Below are 18,462 nucleotides of genomic sequence, written 5' to 3'. Positions count from 1 at the left end.
CCATCTGTTGTTCACAAACACTGTTAATACACCCCCTTTGCTTTTGCTACTCCTCTTTAAATCTCTTTCTGCTTGTGTGGTTAGAAAGCCAGACAGTGTGGAATCGCTGGAAACAGGAATATGGTCCTGCAGCCATGTCTCAGTGAAATACGTAACACTATATTCCTGATACTCTGGCTGGGTCCTTGTTAAAGCTTGGAGTTCATCCAATTTGTTTTCAAATGACCTCACATTGCCTATTCTAATCGATGGAGGAGATGGTCTGAATGTCCTCCTTCATTCACTCCTCTTTGCTCCTGCTCAACTCATCCAGGATGGGGCTCTAGTTAAGGTATTATTTGAGCTCTTGAGATATTAATCAGCAGCTGCTATAAAACACCTTGTTGCAATGGTTACACATCATGAAAGATGTCCAAAAGTAAAATGGTAGTATCAGCAAAAGTCTTTTCAGCTGCACTGCATTGTATGCCAGAGGGCATATTCACCCAAAAAAATAAAGCAATATTCATCCACTAAAGGAGTTTTAGTACACTGGTCAAACCCAAAGTCAGCTCAGCCTTCTACCATACAATTGTTGAAGCACTTCATGCTATCCTTTGCCAACAAGCATTTCGGAGATTCTGATTTATTTTATCAGCAGGACTTGGCAACTCCCCACATTGCCAAAAGTACCAATATCTAGATTTTATGAGCATAGTATTGTCTTGTCAAGAAGAAACTATATGACATTACACCCACACATGCAGATGAGTTGAAGGCCTCCATTAAAGCAACCTTGGCATCCCCTTACAAAGAGCTCCATGCTGATAGCCTGCACGTCACGTCACACTGATGCAGTAAGTCATGTATAACAAATCCCAACCAAGTAGAGTTTGCAGATACTGTACAATACATAGACATACTTTTTAAAATAAAAAAATTATGTTATTGGTTTTATGTAATGTTCTAATTTTCTGAGAAAAATTATTTTGGGTTATCAATAACCTTAATCAACAACATTAACAGAAATACTTGTGTGTAATTAACTTATGCATGAGTTGCAACATTTATAAAGTTTTTGATGTTAACCTAACTTATTTAGATGCATCTGTACTATATCTATTTTTCCAATATCTTCTCAGTCAAGGTATCTATAGCTCTCTATCCCCTTTCTAACGTTTTACCCCTTGCTCGACTTCCTGTACCACAGATATTGATGCTTAGTGACCCAGAGGTAGAGAGCGCTGTTCTCATCAGTTCAGATGAAGGGGCAAGCTTCGAGAAGTATCCTATTAACTTCAATGTCCTGAGCCTCCTCTTCCATCCTGCACAGGAGAACTGGATACTGGCCTACAGTCATGACTACAAGGTACATTCGGAGAAAAATCCACATTGAATTTTTGTTGTTAGTCTTATCCCTTGCTCTTCAGCATTATTCTATCCGTAATGTATGAAACAGTGGATCTAATTTTGTTTTACAGCTTTACAGCTCAATGAACTTTGGGAAGGAATGGCAGCTCGTCCATGAAAACGTGATGCCAGGCAGATTCTACTGGTATAACTATTTGGATTACGTTTTTGACCCGTTTCATCTTTTAATTGATTATTAGCATGATGATGAAGTTCATTCCAAAGCCATACAGAAGAATCTAGTGATCTCTTGTTAAAAAACCCTCTACCCTCACAGGAGTCAAGCAGAAAACTGATTACATCCACATCACGTAGATCTGATATAATATTGTGCTTTCTTTTTTGAAGCACAAACACAACATGCTGTTTTTGTTGTTGCTGTCGTTTTGTCGTCTTTACTGCGCAGACACAAGGCAGTGAATATTGATGAGTCCGTTTACCCTGTTGGTCATGGTATATGTCCAGCCAACTGTGTTCATTTCTTTATCCATAAAAGAAAGGAGGTTGGTTGGAGGACAAACTCACCACATGCATGAACAGTCAGATGTTTCATAAATTAGTGGAGCACAGTCGGTATGGCACAGCCCGAAATAATGCATTATTTGTGCTCTTGAATACTATTCCTTCACCCACATTATGTAAAAAAGTTATTTTTCAAATCTGTTGCAGCTGCCTGCAATTTCATAGCAGCACTAATTTGCCATGGTTGGTATTCAGGGGAACAGTGGAGGTTGTCTCACCACCCTTCTCTTGTTGTTGCCCCTGTTGATGACTCTGTGAATTGAGATTAATTGTCGCCGCTGGTGCACATTTAACAGTAATTTACAGAGATAAAAAGATACTGTTATGGGTTTCTGAGAACAGCAATGTCCATCTACGGCTGCTAAAATCAACAAAGCTTTCTCTTCTTTTCTTCTAATTCTCAATTATCCTTCTCGTACCCACCAAACCCTATTTCTGCTTCCTTCTATTTCCTTCTCCTCTTCCCATTCTCTCAAGGGCGGTAATGGGGCTGGACAGAGAATCAGATGTGGTCCACATCGAGACACGCATCGCAAAAGGCCGTGAGTGCTGCACTTCAGTTTGCTGCTGTAGCAGGACCCGCAGGACCCCTTTGCCTCTCATTTAGAGAGAGGTCACGGGCAAGATTAGACCTGTTCTGCTGCTCAGATTGGTCCCTGAAGTCTTGTAGAGCTGAATAGGTGTCTCCTGGAGAAAAAACTCAGAGATTTAGCAGGTTGATAGATGTTTTCTCTCGTTAATCTATCCCCTGTGTTCCATCTGCTAAAGTTGAGCTCCCCTGTTTCTAAACATTGTTGAATATTCTGTCAAACCAATTATAGTGGATTCGTGCTTGAGAGAAATATGCATTCTCTTTCTGAGGGGAACAAATGTAGAGCCAAATTAGCATACAAACTCCTCTTGTCTCACTCAATAATATCCCAAACTGTGTATAATATGCCAGATGAACTTTGAATGTACAGTCCTGGTAAGAATTTATGACAGCTGATTTGTAAGAATACAATTTCAAACATGTTTAGAATTATAGTGGGGAGAACAACTATTTGGTACACTGCAAATTTAGCAGGTTTTCCCAATTGCAAAGCATGTAAAAGTCTTTAATTTTTATCATAGGTACTCTTTAACTGTGAGAGACAGAATCTAAAACAAAAATTCAGAAAATCACATTGTATGATTTTTAAGTAATTAATTTGCATTTTATTGCATGACATAAGTATTTGATATATCAGAAAAACAAAACTTTTGGTACAGAAACCTTTGTGTGCAATTACAGATATCAGACGTTTCCTGTAGTTCTTGACGAAGTTTGCACAAACTGCAGCAGGGATTTCGGACCACCCCTCCATACAAATCTTCTCCAGATTCTTCTGGCTTCGGGGCTGTCGCTGAACAATATGGACTTTTAGCTCCCACCAAAGATTTTTGATTGGGTTCAGGTCTAGAGACTGGCTAGGCCACTCCAGGACGCCACTTCAGAAGAATGAATGAACATCCCAAAGGATGATGTTTCCACCTCCATGCTTCACAGTAGGGATGGTGTTCTTGGGGTTGTACTCATTCTTTTTCTTTCTCTAAACATGGCGAGTGGTGTTTAGAAGAAAAAGCTCTATTTTTGTCTCATCTGACCACATGACCTTTACCCATTCCTCCTCTGGATCATCCAGATAGTCATTGGCAAACTTCACATGGGCCTGGATATACATTGGGTTGAGCAGGCGGACCTTGCATGGGCTGCAGGATGGTGGCATAGTGTGTTACTAATGGTCTTCTTTGAGACTGTGGTCCCAGCTCTCTTCAGGTCATTGACTAGGTCCTGCTGAGTAGTTCTGGGCTGATCCCTCACCTTCCTCATGTTCATTGATGCCCCACAAGTTGGAGCCCAAGACTGAGGGAGATTGAGCTTCATCTTGAACTTCTTCCATTTTCTTATAATTGCACCAACAGTTGTTGCCTTCTCAAGAAGCTGCTTTGCTATTTACCTGTAGTCCATCCCAGCCTTGTGCAGGTCTACTATTTTGTCCCTGATGTCCTTACACAGCTCTCTGGTCTTGGCCAATGTGGAGAGGTTGGAGTTTGTCTGATTGAGTGTGTGGACAGGCATCTTTTATACAGATAACGAGTTAAAACAGGTGCAGTTTATACAAGTAATGTGTGGAGAACAGGAGGGCTTCTTAAAGAAGAACTAACAGGCCTGTAAGAGCTGTAATCCTTACTAGTTGTTAGGTGATCAAATACTTATGTCATACAATTAAATGCTAATTAATTACTTAAAAATTACACAATGTGATTTTCTGGATTTTTGTTTTACATTCCGTCACTCACAGTTGAAGAGTACCTATGAAATAAATTAAAGTACGCATACAAGCTTTGGAATGGAAAAACTGCAGTGTATCAAATACTGCAGTGTATCAAATACTTGTTCCCCCCACTGTACGTGTAAATATAGCAATTCAACATTTTAAAATATAAAAATGGAAGTTTCTTAAAGAAAATAAAAAGACAAATTCGTACAAAATGTAGCCTAGTTGCATTGTCAAAATAAGGTGAGATCTTTCCATGTAATCCATGCAACATTTAATAACTGCTCACAGTTAACTCCATAAAAATAAAAATTACAATAAATACCCTTATGTGTAATCTATGCAATACTTATTAAAATACACAGTTGAAGCAGTAGAGAGTGAAAACAAGCATATTCTCATATTCTGGGACTGAGAGACTGGAGGGGCCTGTGTGGATCCACATATTATATGTCTTATCGTTTGCAAGAATATAAATAAGTGTATCCAAAGAAATGATGTATGATGATTTTCCATTCTTTTAAATGTATTAAATAAAATTAGTAATCCTTGATTATCAAGTTAAAAGATGTATGATTGAAATATGGTTAAGAACTGATAATTAAAATAAAAAAAACATTAAGGTTTGAAATTCTCAATCAGCTATATATGAAAGAGATATAACGTTAATCATCTGTGAAGCATAAAAAGAATAAATGATGGTTCTTTAACTGTGTTTTAAAGTAAATGCAGAAAGCTGAAAATGTAATGTATAATACTGTGTAAAGTTTAAGACTGAGCAGATTAGGAAGAGAACTGCAGGATGACTAGGGGTGACGAGAGCCAGCTGCATGCTGACAGTGAATCCTTTGAAGGCCAGCGCAAGGAAGGGAGGATGAGTCTACAGCCAGTACCGTGGCTATTACCGGCATCTCCAAGGCCGAAAAACAAGAACCAGAAAGTCACGATGACCATGACTAAGTACTGAGCAATAACTAAGAAGCTGAGCCAAATAGGTTGCGCAATAACTGAGAAGCCTAACAAGGGGCTGACTGGTGAAAGCATCAAGCACCATAAAAGCAATGCTGAAGGAGGGAACTGCAGTTGTTTCCTCGCAAAAGACCAGCGAACAAGATCGGACCGAGAAAAGAAGCTCAGATGGAAAAGGAACAGAGACACAGCCCAGCTGATCAACTGCATTAAAAAGAGGATCAAGCCGTGTGGCCTGGAAGGACTGTGCCTCAAGATTAATAATCTGATTTCATCTAAAGCCTTGTTATCCAGACAACAGAAGTGAACTTGATCGGTGAACAGCTGATTGCTCTAAGTTTCAGGCTTCTGGAAGTCCTGAATCAACCTCATTTATGTCTCCGGGTTTCCTTCAACTCTTCAGCCTCTGGAAACTACTGTCTTCGGAGACATATGACAACAAAGTTTCTGTTTAACCATCGAACCCTGGAGCATCAGTGCCTGCCACTTAAAGGAAGAAAACTGAAGATTAAGTCATATTCCCTTCAAGAAACCACTTGTTACCAGAAGAAACATCTCCATCAGGTGCATGGATGAGCCTCCGTCTTCAAAGCCTCTCCAAACTCACTAGTTTCAGCATCAGGAAAAGACAGGTTGAGTTGATTGATTCATTTCTATTATTGAAATTATTTTGTTTTGCTGAATGTAAGCTGTTACTGACCCCTGCAAAAGCGTTACTAATAAAGAAAGCATATAAAATTCTAGTTAAATCGTGGACATTCAATTATTTGAGTCACCGTATTTTTGGTTTTTCATTGGTGGTAAAATGTCTTGTTGCCTGGCTCTAAGATATTTTTGTCATGATGTAGGGCTGTTTGGTTTTTGGTGTCGGGTTTCTTCTTATGTTTTTCACAGTTAAGGTTTTGACTCGTTCTTTTGTTATTATTCTTCTTAGATTTTGAATTGCTTCTGTTATTTTCCTGGTCATGCTTTAGTTTTGTCGTCTTGTTCATGTTTTGTCAAGTTTGGTTTTCGGATCTGGTTATGCTTTAGCTTCATGTTTTTCTAATTTGTTTATTAGTCTCTGTTTTTGCCGCAGCCACGTTTTGTTCTGTCTGTCAATTAAGTTTATTCGGCTCACCTGTCCAAGTTAATCTGTCCCCTTGCTCCACCTGGTTTTCACTCGATATATTCACACCTGCTCTGTTTGTCTTCGCGGAAACATCTTTCACTCTCATGCTCATGTCTAGCTCTCATGTCTAGTTCTCTAACCAAGTCTCGTTTTTTTTTTTATCATGCCATGCCTGTCTTGCCTGCCCATTTGTTTTGTTCCTGCCTCCTGCTGAGTGTGAGTTTTTGTTATTAAACCTTTTTTTTTTTCACTTACCATCACGCTGCCTACTCGTCTGCATTCTGGGGTCCAATTCCAAGTAAACCGTGACAGAACCGTGACAATTTTGGGAGGTTTTTATAGGTTGCCTTAGCCAAGTGTGTTAAAACAGCGCCCTTAGGGCTTGTGCTGAGCTACTAAAATTAACCTAGCCCATATACCAAGAGCCAGTTGTAAAATTAGGGAATGAGCAGCCGTGAACAAAAGTGACTGTTGAGGGTGTGAATGACTGCTGTGGGCTACTCAGTTGTCCAGACCTCCAGTTGAAGAAGGGCGAGACTTTTGTATGAAGGCTATCAGAGGCTAGGCGAATCATTTCCCGACACCAGCTTAAACAGAACTTTCAGTAAACCTGCTTAGTAAAATCTTTCAGGTTCAGGGAAGTCCGCACCCGTTGGATGGAGAGCTGGATTGAGCAATCCCTTTAGACATAGGGAAGTAGGAGGGAGGAGTTAGCTCATAGGACAACGAAAGCATGCATTGAGATTTGCGGTAAGGAATAATAAGCACCACAGAGTATTTTTATATTAACTGCAATCATATAAAAATCAATGCACTAACACCACTCACCACACATCTCAGAATCCCATCTTAGTAAGAAGGAAAAAGCACAGAGATCGGGAAGGATAAGACATATAGGAAACAGAATTAAAGTTATATAAATGTGCAACATCTATTCCTCCTAATTAATGTCATGTACATATTCATCCTCTTAATGTCAGTTATAATGACCAGGGGCCTTATGTACGAAAGATTGCGCAGCTTTCATACTAAACGTTTGCATTATGGAGAAATTCTGAAACTTGCTAGGTACAAATAAGTCAGGTGAATGGGACCGTGCATGTCAACCCACACATAGCCTTCATATACCCCAGTTTGCAGTGAATTCTACGCAGCTGCACGTGGCGCTTGGACCGCCCAATCTCCGCCCATATATATACATTGACCCATATATGTACATATACAAATAAATGCAAAGTGTCTACACACCATGAGGGATTTTTGTAGTGAATTACAGCAAACCACCAACTTCTTGAAATACATCAGTTACTCAAACCTGACTGAAAATCAAACATTTGTCGGCTTATACCTGTTTAGTTCCACAATGTGTGTATCTAAACCAGACAGCACTATCTAGCTGCTGCACTAAGCTCAATCATAGCTCAATGCTGATCATTATAATGCCGTGAATATGCCTCCCATATTTCTATTCGGAAGACAGTCACCACAAACACTATGTGAAGAACTTTAAATCTTTGCAATCATTCACGACATCATATAAAAAATAGAAAATGAGAGCCAGCCATCGCGCACAGAGATTTGTTCCAAACACAACTATTACTATTTGACTAATTATAATATTTGTTATAGTCTAAAGAAACCATGAGTTAAGGAGATCATTGGGCCTTGCATTTGTGAGACACATATGTGCATCACAAATAGGTTTCACATATATTAAATAACAATTATTTCTACTCACAAAACCATATTCATTTACACTCTGATTACATTCAGCAATTGGCTCCTCGCTGCAAATGAGAGCCACAGTTTAGGGGAACTTTATATATGTGAGCAACATGCGGATGAGATTGTCCCATATGGCTGACATGGCAGAAGTGGCAGGGATGACTGTTAAATATGTACTTGGTGGGACCAGCCCGTCTGTCCCTCATCAGTTTACCAGCTCTGATCCAAGCAGCTCTGATCCTCTTCTCTTCAGAAAAGTATTGCAGATTAATGGCTGCTGTCGCTGTATTGCTGCCACCACCAGCAATGCACCATTTCACCATTTTAACACAACTTGGCTTCTACCTGAACAGCTTATCATTGTCATTCACAAAGTGAATGACTGAAGTCTTCCCCTTTGATGTCATTTCCAGGTGATTTTGGACTTCTAAAATTTACCAAACGAAACATGCCTATTCTGTCTCACAATTGTCTTTCATCACGTCTTTAATCCTAATATGTTGTCAATTACTGCATAATTTCTTAAATATTAAGATGTATTTCTTTTAATTTCTGCATTTGTAGGAAAAGCGTGTTAAGGCACTTTAAATACCTGGTTGTATTTATAAGCGTTCAGTTTCAGAGTAGAAAATTTGCAGTAGGTTAAAATCATACGTGTTGCCTAGTATCTCCAGTGCATTCAAAGCACAGTCTAAATGTGAATGGTATTAATTTACTTCCTATTGATTTCCTTTTGCCCCCTCGCAGGAGCTAAGTACGTGAAGTGCAGAGCACAGAGATGCACAGAGGGCAACAGACAGTACCTCTTTCCCGGACACGTAGACACCAACTCCCTCGTTGTGCAGGACGAATATGTTTTTACACAGGTTTGCATTGCAACTGATTACTTTTCCTCAATCTCAATAGTTTCCCTCATCTTTTCATTTAAAGGTTGCTGCCTCTGTGAACTTTGATTTCTTTTTACCTACTCCTTTGTTTTTATTTTTGCTCCCTTGTGCAGGCAATTTATGCTTTTCCATCAAACCTCAAATAATGGCTTTTCCCAACACACCTGTTCCCCACTGGCCCGATATGTGTTTTGATTATGTTTTGTCTCGTTCGTGCCAGGGCATGCCTAGGCGTTTTAGTTTCTGCACAAACATAATCCAATCCATACATGGAAAAATATCTTTGTTCACTATGAGCACATGGTGAAGGAACAATGAAAAGACAGGTTGCTGTCCTTATTATCATTCACTCTGACTTTGACTCCAATTAGACAGCCGCAGTCAGGATCATTATTAGAAATTTAATTTTCCAATGTCCTCCACTGTCATTGATTTTCTTCCACTGGTAAGTAATTTTCTATCTTGGTGGTCAGACTTAATGCATTTGGTCATCCTTGGTTGACTCTGGGAAAGTTTCAGTGAAAGCTGTTTGTATTGGCTGCACATTTTCATTTCACATAAACATTCCTAAATGGTTGCTATTTATGTATTCAAAGATTTTATTATTTGATGTGTAGCAACAAACTTGACTGAAACTGGAATAGGGTAAAAGAAACCATGGCACAAACTGTGATTCAATAAAATTCCCAAATTGCATTTAGCTGAGGTGAGATTGACCACTGAGACAGAAGCAGACGTGGGGAAGATGGTGGTGAATATAACTGGACAATCAGAGGGAGCGTGTCTGCACAGAGCTGCGGTGGCACAGATGACTTTCTTGTGACTTTCATTGCTTGGGGGCAGTTGGATTTAACTTGACAAAGAGTAATGAGGTTATCGATTGGGCTACAACAAAATAAGCAGTCTTCAACACCTCCAAAGTCTCTTGGGAGAGAAGGAACAGCCAAGTGCAACATCCTCAAAAATGCGGCCTGGGAAAATGCAGCTCATTGATTTTCCATAGATTATTCCATTAGAGCCCTAATGTAGTGTGTTCGGGAACAAACACCATCTTTCTAGTTGATTAGAAAATAAGCAATCATGTACTGTTGGCCTGCCCGTGAATGGGGACGGCAGCAGCACATTAAATATTTGAGATGTGCTGTAGATAAAGCCAACACAGTTTTGGACGACTCGTTGTTTTAGACTAATTGAGGTGGTAATATTAATTTCTGTTTTGCTTGTAATTTTTATTCTGCCTTCAACACTGCAGAAAGCCGCATACACATGCAATTGTTTTATCAAGTCAGCCATGCATTGTGAATTAATTTGCTTCCTTTAGGAGATGTTTCATTTCACAACAGTTACCTCCCGGATAATAAATAACTCTTAGAAATTATTGTCTGAAATTTCAGGCACATTAAGATTTTCAGATAATTATCAATTGTCACATGTAATCAGGGAGGATTCTTAACTGTCCTAAATTTACTCTGCAGCATAAAGACAAATTTGACTGTTCAGCAATCGTCAAAAAAACTACCTTTACAAGTCTGATGATAGCTTGGTGTGGCTGAATTACACAAGAAGACAGACTGAATACAGTAAACTGTGACCAAGCCAGCAAGGAAAACATGAAATAGTTAAATAATGTCCCAGTCACAGCTCCCTGAGTAAAAGGATAAACAATGTTGTGTCATTTAGTCATTTATTTATTGTAAGTCTGATTCTGATTAGTACATATAGTATATATATATATAGTATATATATATATATATTTCCGAATGACATGCAGAATTTGCTTTCATCCGAAAAAAGTACTTTGGACCACTGAGTAACAGTCCAGTGCTGCTTCTCTCTAGCCCAGGTCAGGTGCTTCTGCCGCTGTTTCTGGTTCAAAAGTGGCTTGACCTGGGGAATGTGGCACCTGTAGCCCATTTCCTGCACACGCCTGTGCACGGTGGCTCTGGATGTTTCTACTCCAGACTCAGTCCACTGCTTCCGCAGGTCCCCCAAGGTCTGGAATCGGCCCTTCTCCACAATCTTCCTCAGGGTCTGGTCACCTCTTCTCGTTGTGCAGCGTTTTCTGCCACACTTTTTCCTTCCCACAGACTTCCCACTGAGGTGCCTTGATACAGCACTATGGGAACAGCCTATTCGTTCAGAAATTTCTTTCTGTGTCTTACCCTCTTGCTTGAGGGTGTCAATAGTGGCCTTCTGGACAGCAGTCAGGTCGGCAGTCTTACCCATGATTGGGGTTTTGAGTGATGAACCAGGCTGGAAGTTTTAAAGGCCTCAGGAATCTTTTGCAGGTGTTTAGAGTTAACTCGTTGATTCAGATGATTAGGTTCATAGCTCGTTTAGAGACCCTTTTAATGATATGCTAATTTTGTGAGATAGGAATTTTAGGTTTTCATGAGTTGTATGCCAAAATCATCCGTATTAAGACAATAAAAGACCTGAAATATTTCAGTTAGTGTGCAATGAATCTAAAATATATGAATGTTAAATTTTCATCATGACATTATGGAAAATAATGAACTTTATCACAATATGCTAATATTTTGAGAAGGACCTGTATAGTTGACAGTGGCTTCAGGGCTGCGACGCCCCCGTCCTATCAGCCCGCTGGGACTTGTAGGTACAGACTATCCTGCGGTACAAAATGGCCGATGACGTTGGAAAGGCATAGTGGCATCCAGCAACGTACAAATGGTCCAATATTCAGCAAACAAGTGGTCCAACAGTAGCAAGCAGGAACAAGTGGGGGAGCAGCAGCATTGTACAGCCAAAGTACACTCTGATCACTTTAAAATTTTCCCATTAAAAGAAATTAAACTGTTTGGTCCTTTAAACCTTTACTTTTTTTAAATCAGCCCATGCCTAATACCAGTCTTTTGGCTGAGATAATAATTAAAAAATAATAATGCTGTGATGAATTATAGATCTTAAACACATAACAACTCAGCAGATAAAGCAGTAAGCATTGTAACTAATAGCATTTGCATAACAGAATGGTTGTGAACTAAATGCTGTCCAAAAGCATCGATTTGCTTGTTATTGTATAGTTTGCATTGAAAACTGGTATGAAAACCTTATTTTTCAGTTTCCTGGAATGAAGGTGAAGATGCAGAGATTTTTGAGAGAACTAGTGGGTTATGTTTCTGCTGAAGCTCACTAAATTTGCGAAAGTACTCTTACCTTTTGACTTTTTTTTACATTTTCTCATTAGACTAACAGGCTCCATCCATCTTCCAATCAACTCTGACCTTTGCACAAGAACATTATTCCCACAGCATGATGCTGCAACCAGTATGTTTTATTTTGGTGACGTTGCTTTCAGGATGACGACCTGTGTTAAACACTAAAATGCAATGTGGCAAACATGATAAAATGTTAAAAAGTAAGATAATGTGATATTTGAAAAGGTTCAGGGGTTATAGATACATTTGTGAGGCATTGTGTATTTTTTAAACTGTACTTATACTATAGATATCTTAGTCTGGCTTTGAAAATCCTATTTTGCCTTTTTTTAACATACACATATTTTATTTAGTCCCTCATGTATAAACATTTTTATTTAGAAAAATAATGTTACATATTCTTTATGACAGAGTTTCTTTCCTACCAAGGTAACCAAGTCCGGACGAGCCAGTTATTTTGTCTCCTACATGAGGGAATCCTTTAGGCAGATGAAATTACCAAAGTACTGTTTGCCGAAGGTAAGCGACAGACTTAATGTTTTTATGCAATGTTTTTACCTTCTCTAGTAGAGGACAAACCATGCAACACATTTATAAACAAATGTCCGTCTTTGCCCGTCTTTCCATTGCTGCAGGACATGCATATTATCAGCACAGATGAGAAGCAGGTATTTGCTGCCGTCCAGGAGTGGAATCAGAACAACACTTACAGCCTGTATATCTCAGACTCCCCCGGGGTCTACTTTATCCTTTCATTAGAGAATCTGAGAACCAGCAGAGGGCCTGCCGGTAACCTACTGGTTGACTTTTATAAGGTTTGTTGTCAGCTTTGTTCAATGACTGCTGCTGACTCTGCACCTATAATTTCTCCGTCAGTCATCACATAGTTATAACTAACAAATATCAAATTAGTAACCTGTGATAAGGCACAACTTTATTTAATACTAATAATATTCTAATTTCTGATCAAGCCTTTTTCAACAGGTTGGTATATTTATTTCTTAAATATTTTTACTCTGAAGTATAGGCTCTATTTTTATATGTGTTATTCTCTTTTTAGATTAAAATTCAAATGACAGACCCTTGCAAAAGTACTCATACCCTTTCAGATTTTGTCACACAGCAATGAAAAATATCACTGTCTTTCCTGGGATTTTATGATTTTATGTGGATTTCAAGATTCATTACAAATAAAGGTTTTAGGAGTATGATGAGCACATGTATTTATTTTAGTGAGTCAATACTACAGCTACAACTGCAAGTCTTTTTGGGTATGTCTTTCCCAGTTTTGCCATTCTAGAGACAAGACATTTTACCTATTCTTCTTTGTAAAATAGCTCAAACTCAGACTGGACAGACAATTTTCAACTCAAATTATCTTCATTGGATTTAGGTCTGTACATTAATTTGGCCATTTTGACACAGACGGAGCTACCCATTGTAATTATGGCTGTGTGTTTAGAGTTGTTGTCCTGCTGGAAAGAGAACATCTGTCCTTGTCTATTACAGATTTTTAGCGAGACAGTTAAATGTTATTCTCAATTAACCAAAGCACTTTTTTTCTGCTGTGCTTAAATGCTTTGTGAAAAACTGAAAACAGCACTTATGGCATTATTTCCACAATAACTTTCTTGATGCGACTCTTCCATAATGGCCTGAGTTGTAGTGCACAACTAACAGCTGCCCTGTCAACAGATTGCTCCACCTGAGCTGTGGACTTCTGCAGCTCCTCCAGAGCTACTGTTGACCTACCTTTTGGCTGCCTGTTAGTTAAGACTGATGGTCATGTCTTGATAGATTTGTGGTTGTGCTATATTCTTTGTATTTTCAGATAATGGATTGAACAGTGCTCTATGGGATGTTAAGAGCACAGGATGTTGTTTTATTAGCTAACCTTGCTTTTTCTTTGGTCTTCATGATGGTCAGAGGCCTTTACAGAACAGTTGCATTAATACAGAGATTAATTTACACACAGTTAGACTCTATTTACTAATTAAGAGACTGAAACCAAGTTGTTCCTCTGAATTTTATTTAGGGTTAACATTTTTTTCTCTTAACAATTATTCACTTCTATGGGTTTGTCAATCACATAAATAAGATAAATTAAAATGTGCAGTTGCTTGTGACAAAATGTGAAAATGTTTAAGCTGCAGGATATACACAGAATAACATCTGCACTGTAGATTAAATCAGTTTCAAAAACATTATGAATCGCTTCAGATGGAATTTCTTAAAGACAAAATAATTAGCAAAAAAGCTTTTTTTTTACTGATGATTTATTTAATGTAATATTTAAAATGGATTAACTGTTTTTTACATTAACCTTCACTGTTTTTTGCAGGTTGAGGGCATAGATGGTATGTATCTTGCCAACAAGATAGTGGATAATCATATAAAGACTTTCATCACATACAACAAGGGTCAAACATGGGCTCTGCTGCCGGCTCCAACTACAAACGTGGCTGGAAACAACCTTCACTGCATTCTGGTGAGCTTGACCCTTAGGCAAGAGTGTATAAATGCTTCCGTTCATGCAAGATCATGACTTGTATAATACATCAAATATTTCAACCTCATCAGTTGTGTTTGGGTTCTTTTTATTTTTTGTTTCAGAGACAGATTAGTGCTCGGCCAGGTGCCAGCATCAGCATGCTTTTTTTAGCTGTTTAAATGGATGAGGGAAATATTCATATAATCAGTGTAAGGCACAGAGTGTCATCACGTTTAGTTTCTGGGGTCATGACTTTCTATTAACCTCTGTGATTTCAATTTACTACCTGTAGTCACGCTGGACTAATGAATGTTAAATTACACAGAATTACATTAAGGGGCTGTGTTGTTATTCAGCTAGTATTATGGAATCGAATCCAGCCAGTCTGTCCTTTAGAGAGAGAAAATTCATATTATTCAGTTAATAGTAGGTTACAGTCTTTCAGTGTGCTGCACAAATGACCATTCTGCTCTTGTCTGCTTCCTGAACCACCCCCACCCCCACCCTGCAGCTTCAGCTCTTTGAAAGGCTATATTGATGTTTTTCAGTTTGCTTCAGTCCGGAAGATGAGTGAAATGATTTGAATCAATTTTGCCAGTTTTATCAGTACATCTTGGGGAATTTTAATTACATGCCTTGTTTGCTTTGGAATGAAACAATTCGAATGCTCTCTCTGTCCTCTCAGCTATTTCCTGTTTTATTCTGGGAGAGGAGATGAGAGGATCAAAGTATCTTTGTTTTATAAATGGCCTCTGAAAATGTTAGCACTTTTCTCTCAGTGGGAGGAATCGTAAGAAAGGAGCACTAATTACAGCCGCCTCGGTTAAGATCTTGATACATGGTGTCTCTGCTCACCCGTGTGCTGTTTTGTGTTGTTCACAGCCATTTTGCTCACTGCATCTTCATTTGGAGATGTCAGAGAATCCCTACACATCTGGGCCCATCACCAGTAAGAAGTCTGTCCCAGGAATCATTGTGGCCACAGGTACAGTTGTTTAAAAAAATAGATGTGCATTTAAAAGGATTGAGACTTCACAATTGCCTTGTTTCTCAGATGAATACATTGCTGCTGCGCAACAGCAGAAATGTTCCAAATAAATTGCACATTGCCCCCTTTCTGTCACTAAAATCAGATACAGAAACGTTGGCTCCCGAATCTTATTTTTTGAGGTGAATTGATTTGGTGGCAGTGAGACGTAAGTTTGTCCTCCCGTGGAAAACAAGGACACACAGACACACATAAAGATTTAGAAAATAATGATTTTATCAGCTGATGGTGTGTACAGAGAAAATAAGTCATTGGGTCTCTGTCGTGTTAATGCAATGCCTTGGAAAATATCCCTTAGACTTTTTCCACATTTTATCATATTACAACTAACATTTCCAAGGTATTTTTGGTGATTATCAAGAAAAAACAGTATATAATTGTGATGCTGAAATAGAATATACATGTACGCATAATAAACATGTATTCAGCTCCCCTCAGTTAATATTTTGTCAAACCAACTTTTGCTGCAATTCCAGCTGCCACCAGATACTGTAGTCTTTACTCATTCGTCTGTGTAAAATAACTCAATTTCAGCCAGATTGGATGGAGAGCATGTGTACGCCAGGTTTTTAGGTTTTGCCAAAGATTCTTAGCTAGTCATTCTAATTGACAAATATGCTCGTCTCTAGACCATTACATCATAGTTCTGGCTGTACAGTATTTTAATGTTGTTGTCCTGCTTGAAGACTTGAGACTTAAGACTGCCTCAAGTCTTTTTCGTCCCAACAGGTTTTCTTACAGCGTTGACCTTTGTTTAACTCAGTCTAACCTTCCCATCATCTCTAACAAGCTTCCCTGTTCTGCTGAAGAGAAGCATCCCACAGCATGATACTGCTACCACCATGTTGTATGGTGGGGGTATATATCAGTGACGTTTTCTGCCACATATAGCGTTTTAAAGTAGGCCAAAAAGGTTTAATGTTCTTGTCTGCTGAGAGCACCTTTTTACACATGTTTTAAGATTGAATTACACACAAACAGACTCCATGTACTAAGTAGGTGAATTTTTAAGGGAAGTAGTAGCAGTGGGTTTTTGTGGAGTAAGAGCGTGACAGGTGACATCGACATATGCATGCCACACTTTTTGAATTTTTATTTGTAAAAAATTTGAAAACCATGCATCATTTCTCTTCTACTTCACAATCAGGCACTACTTTGTTTTTGTCCTTCGCAGAAAACCCCCAATGAAAAATATCTTAACATATGTGGCTGCAAGGCATTGTGTACACTGTTTATTTTTTGTATTCAGGAAACACTGGAACGGAGCTGTCCTCTACCAACCTTGGAATGTTTATAACATCTGATGCAGGAAATAGTTGGAGACAGGTAAGAGGCATTAATATACCGTTCTCTGGACCAATGATGTCTTTCCATCAAAAGTGAAATGGGAATACATGCATTTTCTTGTTTTAATGAATTTAGATTTTTGATGAGGAGTACAACATTTGGTTTCTTGATAATGGAGGAGCTTTGCTTGCAGTTCTTCATGCAACGAAACCTCTTCGACAACTATGGTGGGTATCGCATGTTATTACAAGCAGCCTACCAGAGGTACGGACTGTAGGTGTGAGGGTAGAGTGGAAAATTACCTGGGAGGGGGGGCATATGATTACACTTAATGTTTTGAAATGCTGATGGGCCAACTTTATGTGATTATTGTATCAGCACTGTGGCTTCAGAGCTGTCATTTCCAGCAGTACCGAGTGTGTTACAGCTTTGTACTCTTGGTTAGATATGAAGGTTTGAGTGCTTTTATGTAAATGAGAAGTGGAGCAGGATGGAAATATGAGACTCAGAATGCTCTCATAAGTCCCTCATTGTGGGAGCTTTGTAACACTATCTACTTTGATGTCCCTGCACACTACAATGCTGTCAAAAGTGATTAGGCTTGGAGAAAGGTGATTTGAAACCCCCTAAATCTATTTCTGATGTTGGAATCTGAGTCATACCTTTCTTTCTGATGTTTTGTCACCTTCAAGCATTTACCTGGGCTGAGGGACATTTGTTCCTTTGTTCAGCCAGCTGTCAAGTTAATTTTTCAAAGTGAAGAGAAGCCATTGTGTTCCATTTTTCAAACATGGCAAGAGCTAAATGACCTCAAATGTTTTATCATATTTCACTTTTACTTGTTTCCTATTGTATGGTTTGTGTACATGCACTGTCTGATGCTGTCCAGATGGAATAAACAATAAATGTACCCAATTTAGAGACATAAACAGGAATACAGGGGTTTTGATGCACTGACAGACACTGTCTTTGTTATGCAGGATCAGCCTAGATGAAGGAAAGAAATGGGACCGGCACAGTTTCTCCTTGGCGCCTCTGTATGTGGATGGAGTTTTAATGGAGCCAGAATCAGACAATCACATTATCACGTAAGCAAAGACTCACAGGTAAAGCCCAGGAGGATATCAGTGCTCAAGAATGAACTCTTCTATAGGTTTAAACAAAAAAATATTCACAGGTGTTCCACATTAAAATGTTTATAGCATCAATTAGGCAAAACAATAAAAACACTTGTCTGCCATTTGTTTTGGAGGCATGGTGGTTTCCTGCTCTGTCATGTTAAAGTTGTGTTCTGTGTTGAGTGGGTATGTTTGATCATACCTGGTGTTTAAAGTTTAATCAGTGATTTACACTGGTCATTGTGTTTTTTCATGGTTTATGCTGTCTTTGTGTACCATGGTTTTTTGGTGACCAATAAATGTAAAAGTGATGTTTACACAAATGCCAGCTGACTATTGCACTACAACAAAATATTCTGCAGTAATTACCTTAGGTCTTAACAGTTTCTATTGCTGGGAAAATTATTAATATGCTTTAAACTTTTTTCACCTTTTA

The 18,462-nt window shown here is 38.7% G+C and overlaps 1 protein-coding gene across 1 annotated transcript in view; it reads left to right on the top strand.

Annotated features, from left to right (window-relative positions):
- The window catches only part of LOC124859667 (VPS10 domain-containing receptor SorCS3-like), a 117,688-nt gene that overhangs the window by 71,620 nt on the left and 27,606 nt on the right, over nt 1-18,462 (top strand). The window contains exons 4-14 of the mRNA XM_047352572.1: nt 1,190-1,348; nt 1,461-1,534; nt 2,389-2,453; nt 8,764-8,882; nt 12,512-12,601; nt 12,718-12,897; nt 14,424-14,570; nt 15,456-15,558; nt 16,871-16,947; nt 17,044-17,135; nt 17,889-17,996. Coding sequence (XP_047208528.1) covers nt 1,190-1,348; nt 1,461-1,534; nt 2,389-2,453; nt 8,764-8,882; nt 12,512-12,601; nt 12,718-12,897; nt 14,424-14,570; nt 15,456-15,558; nt 16,871-16,947; nt 17,044-17,135; nt 17,889-17,996 — 1,214 coding nt within the window. The remainder of the gene's footprint in view (nt 1-1,189; nt 1,349-1,460; nt 1,535-2,388; nt 2,454-8,763; nt 8,883-12,511; nt 12,602-12,717; nt 12,898-14,423; nt 14,571-15,455; nt 15,559-16,870; nt 16,948-17,043; nt 17,136-17,888; nt 17,997-18,462) is intronic.

The sequence above is a fragment of the Girardinichthys multiradiatus genome, chromosome 22, assembly GCF_021462225.1.
Source record: "Girardinichthys multiradiatus isolate DD_20200921_A chromosome 22, DD_fGirMul_XY1, whole genome shotgun sequence".
In the NCBI taxonomy this organism is placed as follows: domain Eukaryota; kingdom Metazoa; phylum Chordata; class Actinopteri; order Cyprinodontiformes; family Goodeidae; genus Girardinichthys; species Girardinichthys multiradiatus.
The sequence above is the reverse complement of the archived record's forward strand: the minus strand, read 5'-3'. Positions and strand labels throughout refer to the sequence as shown.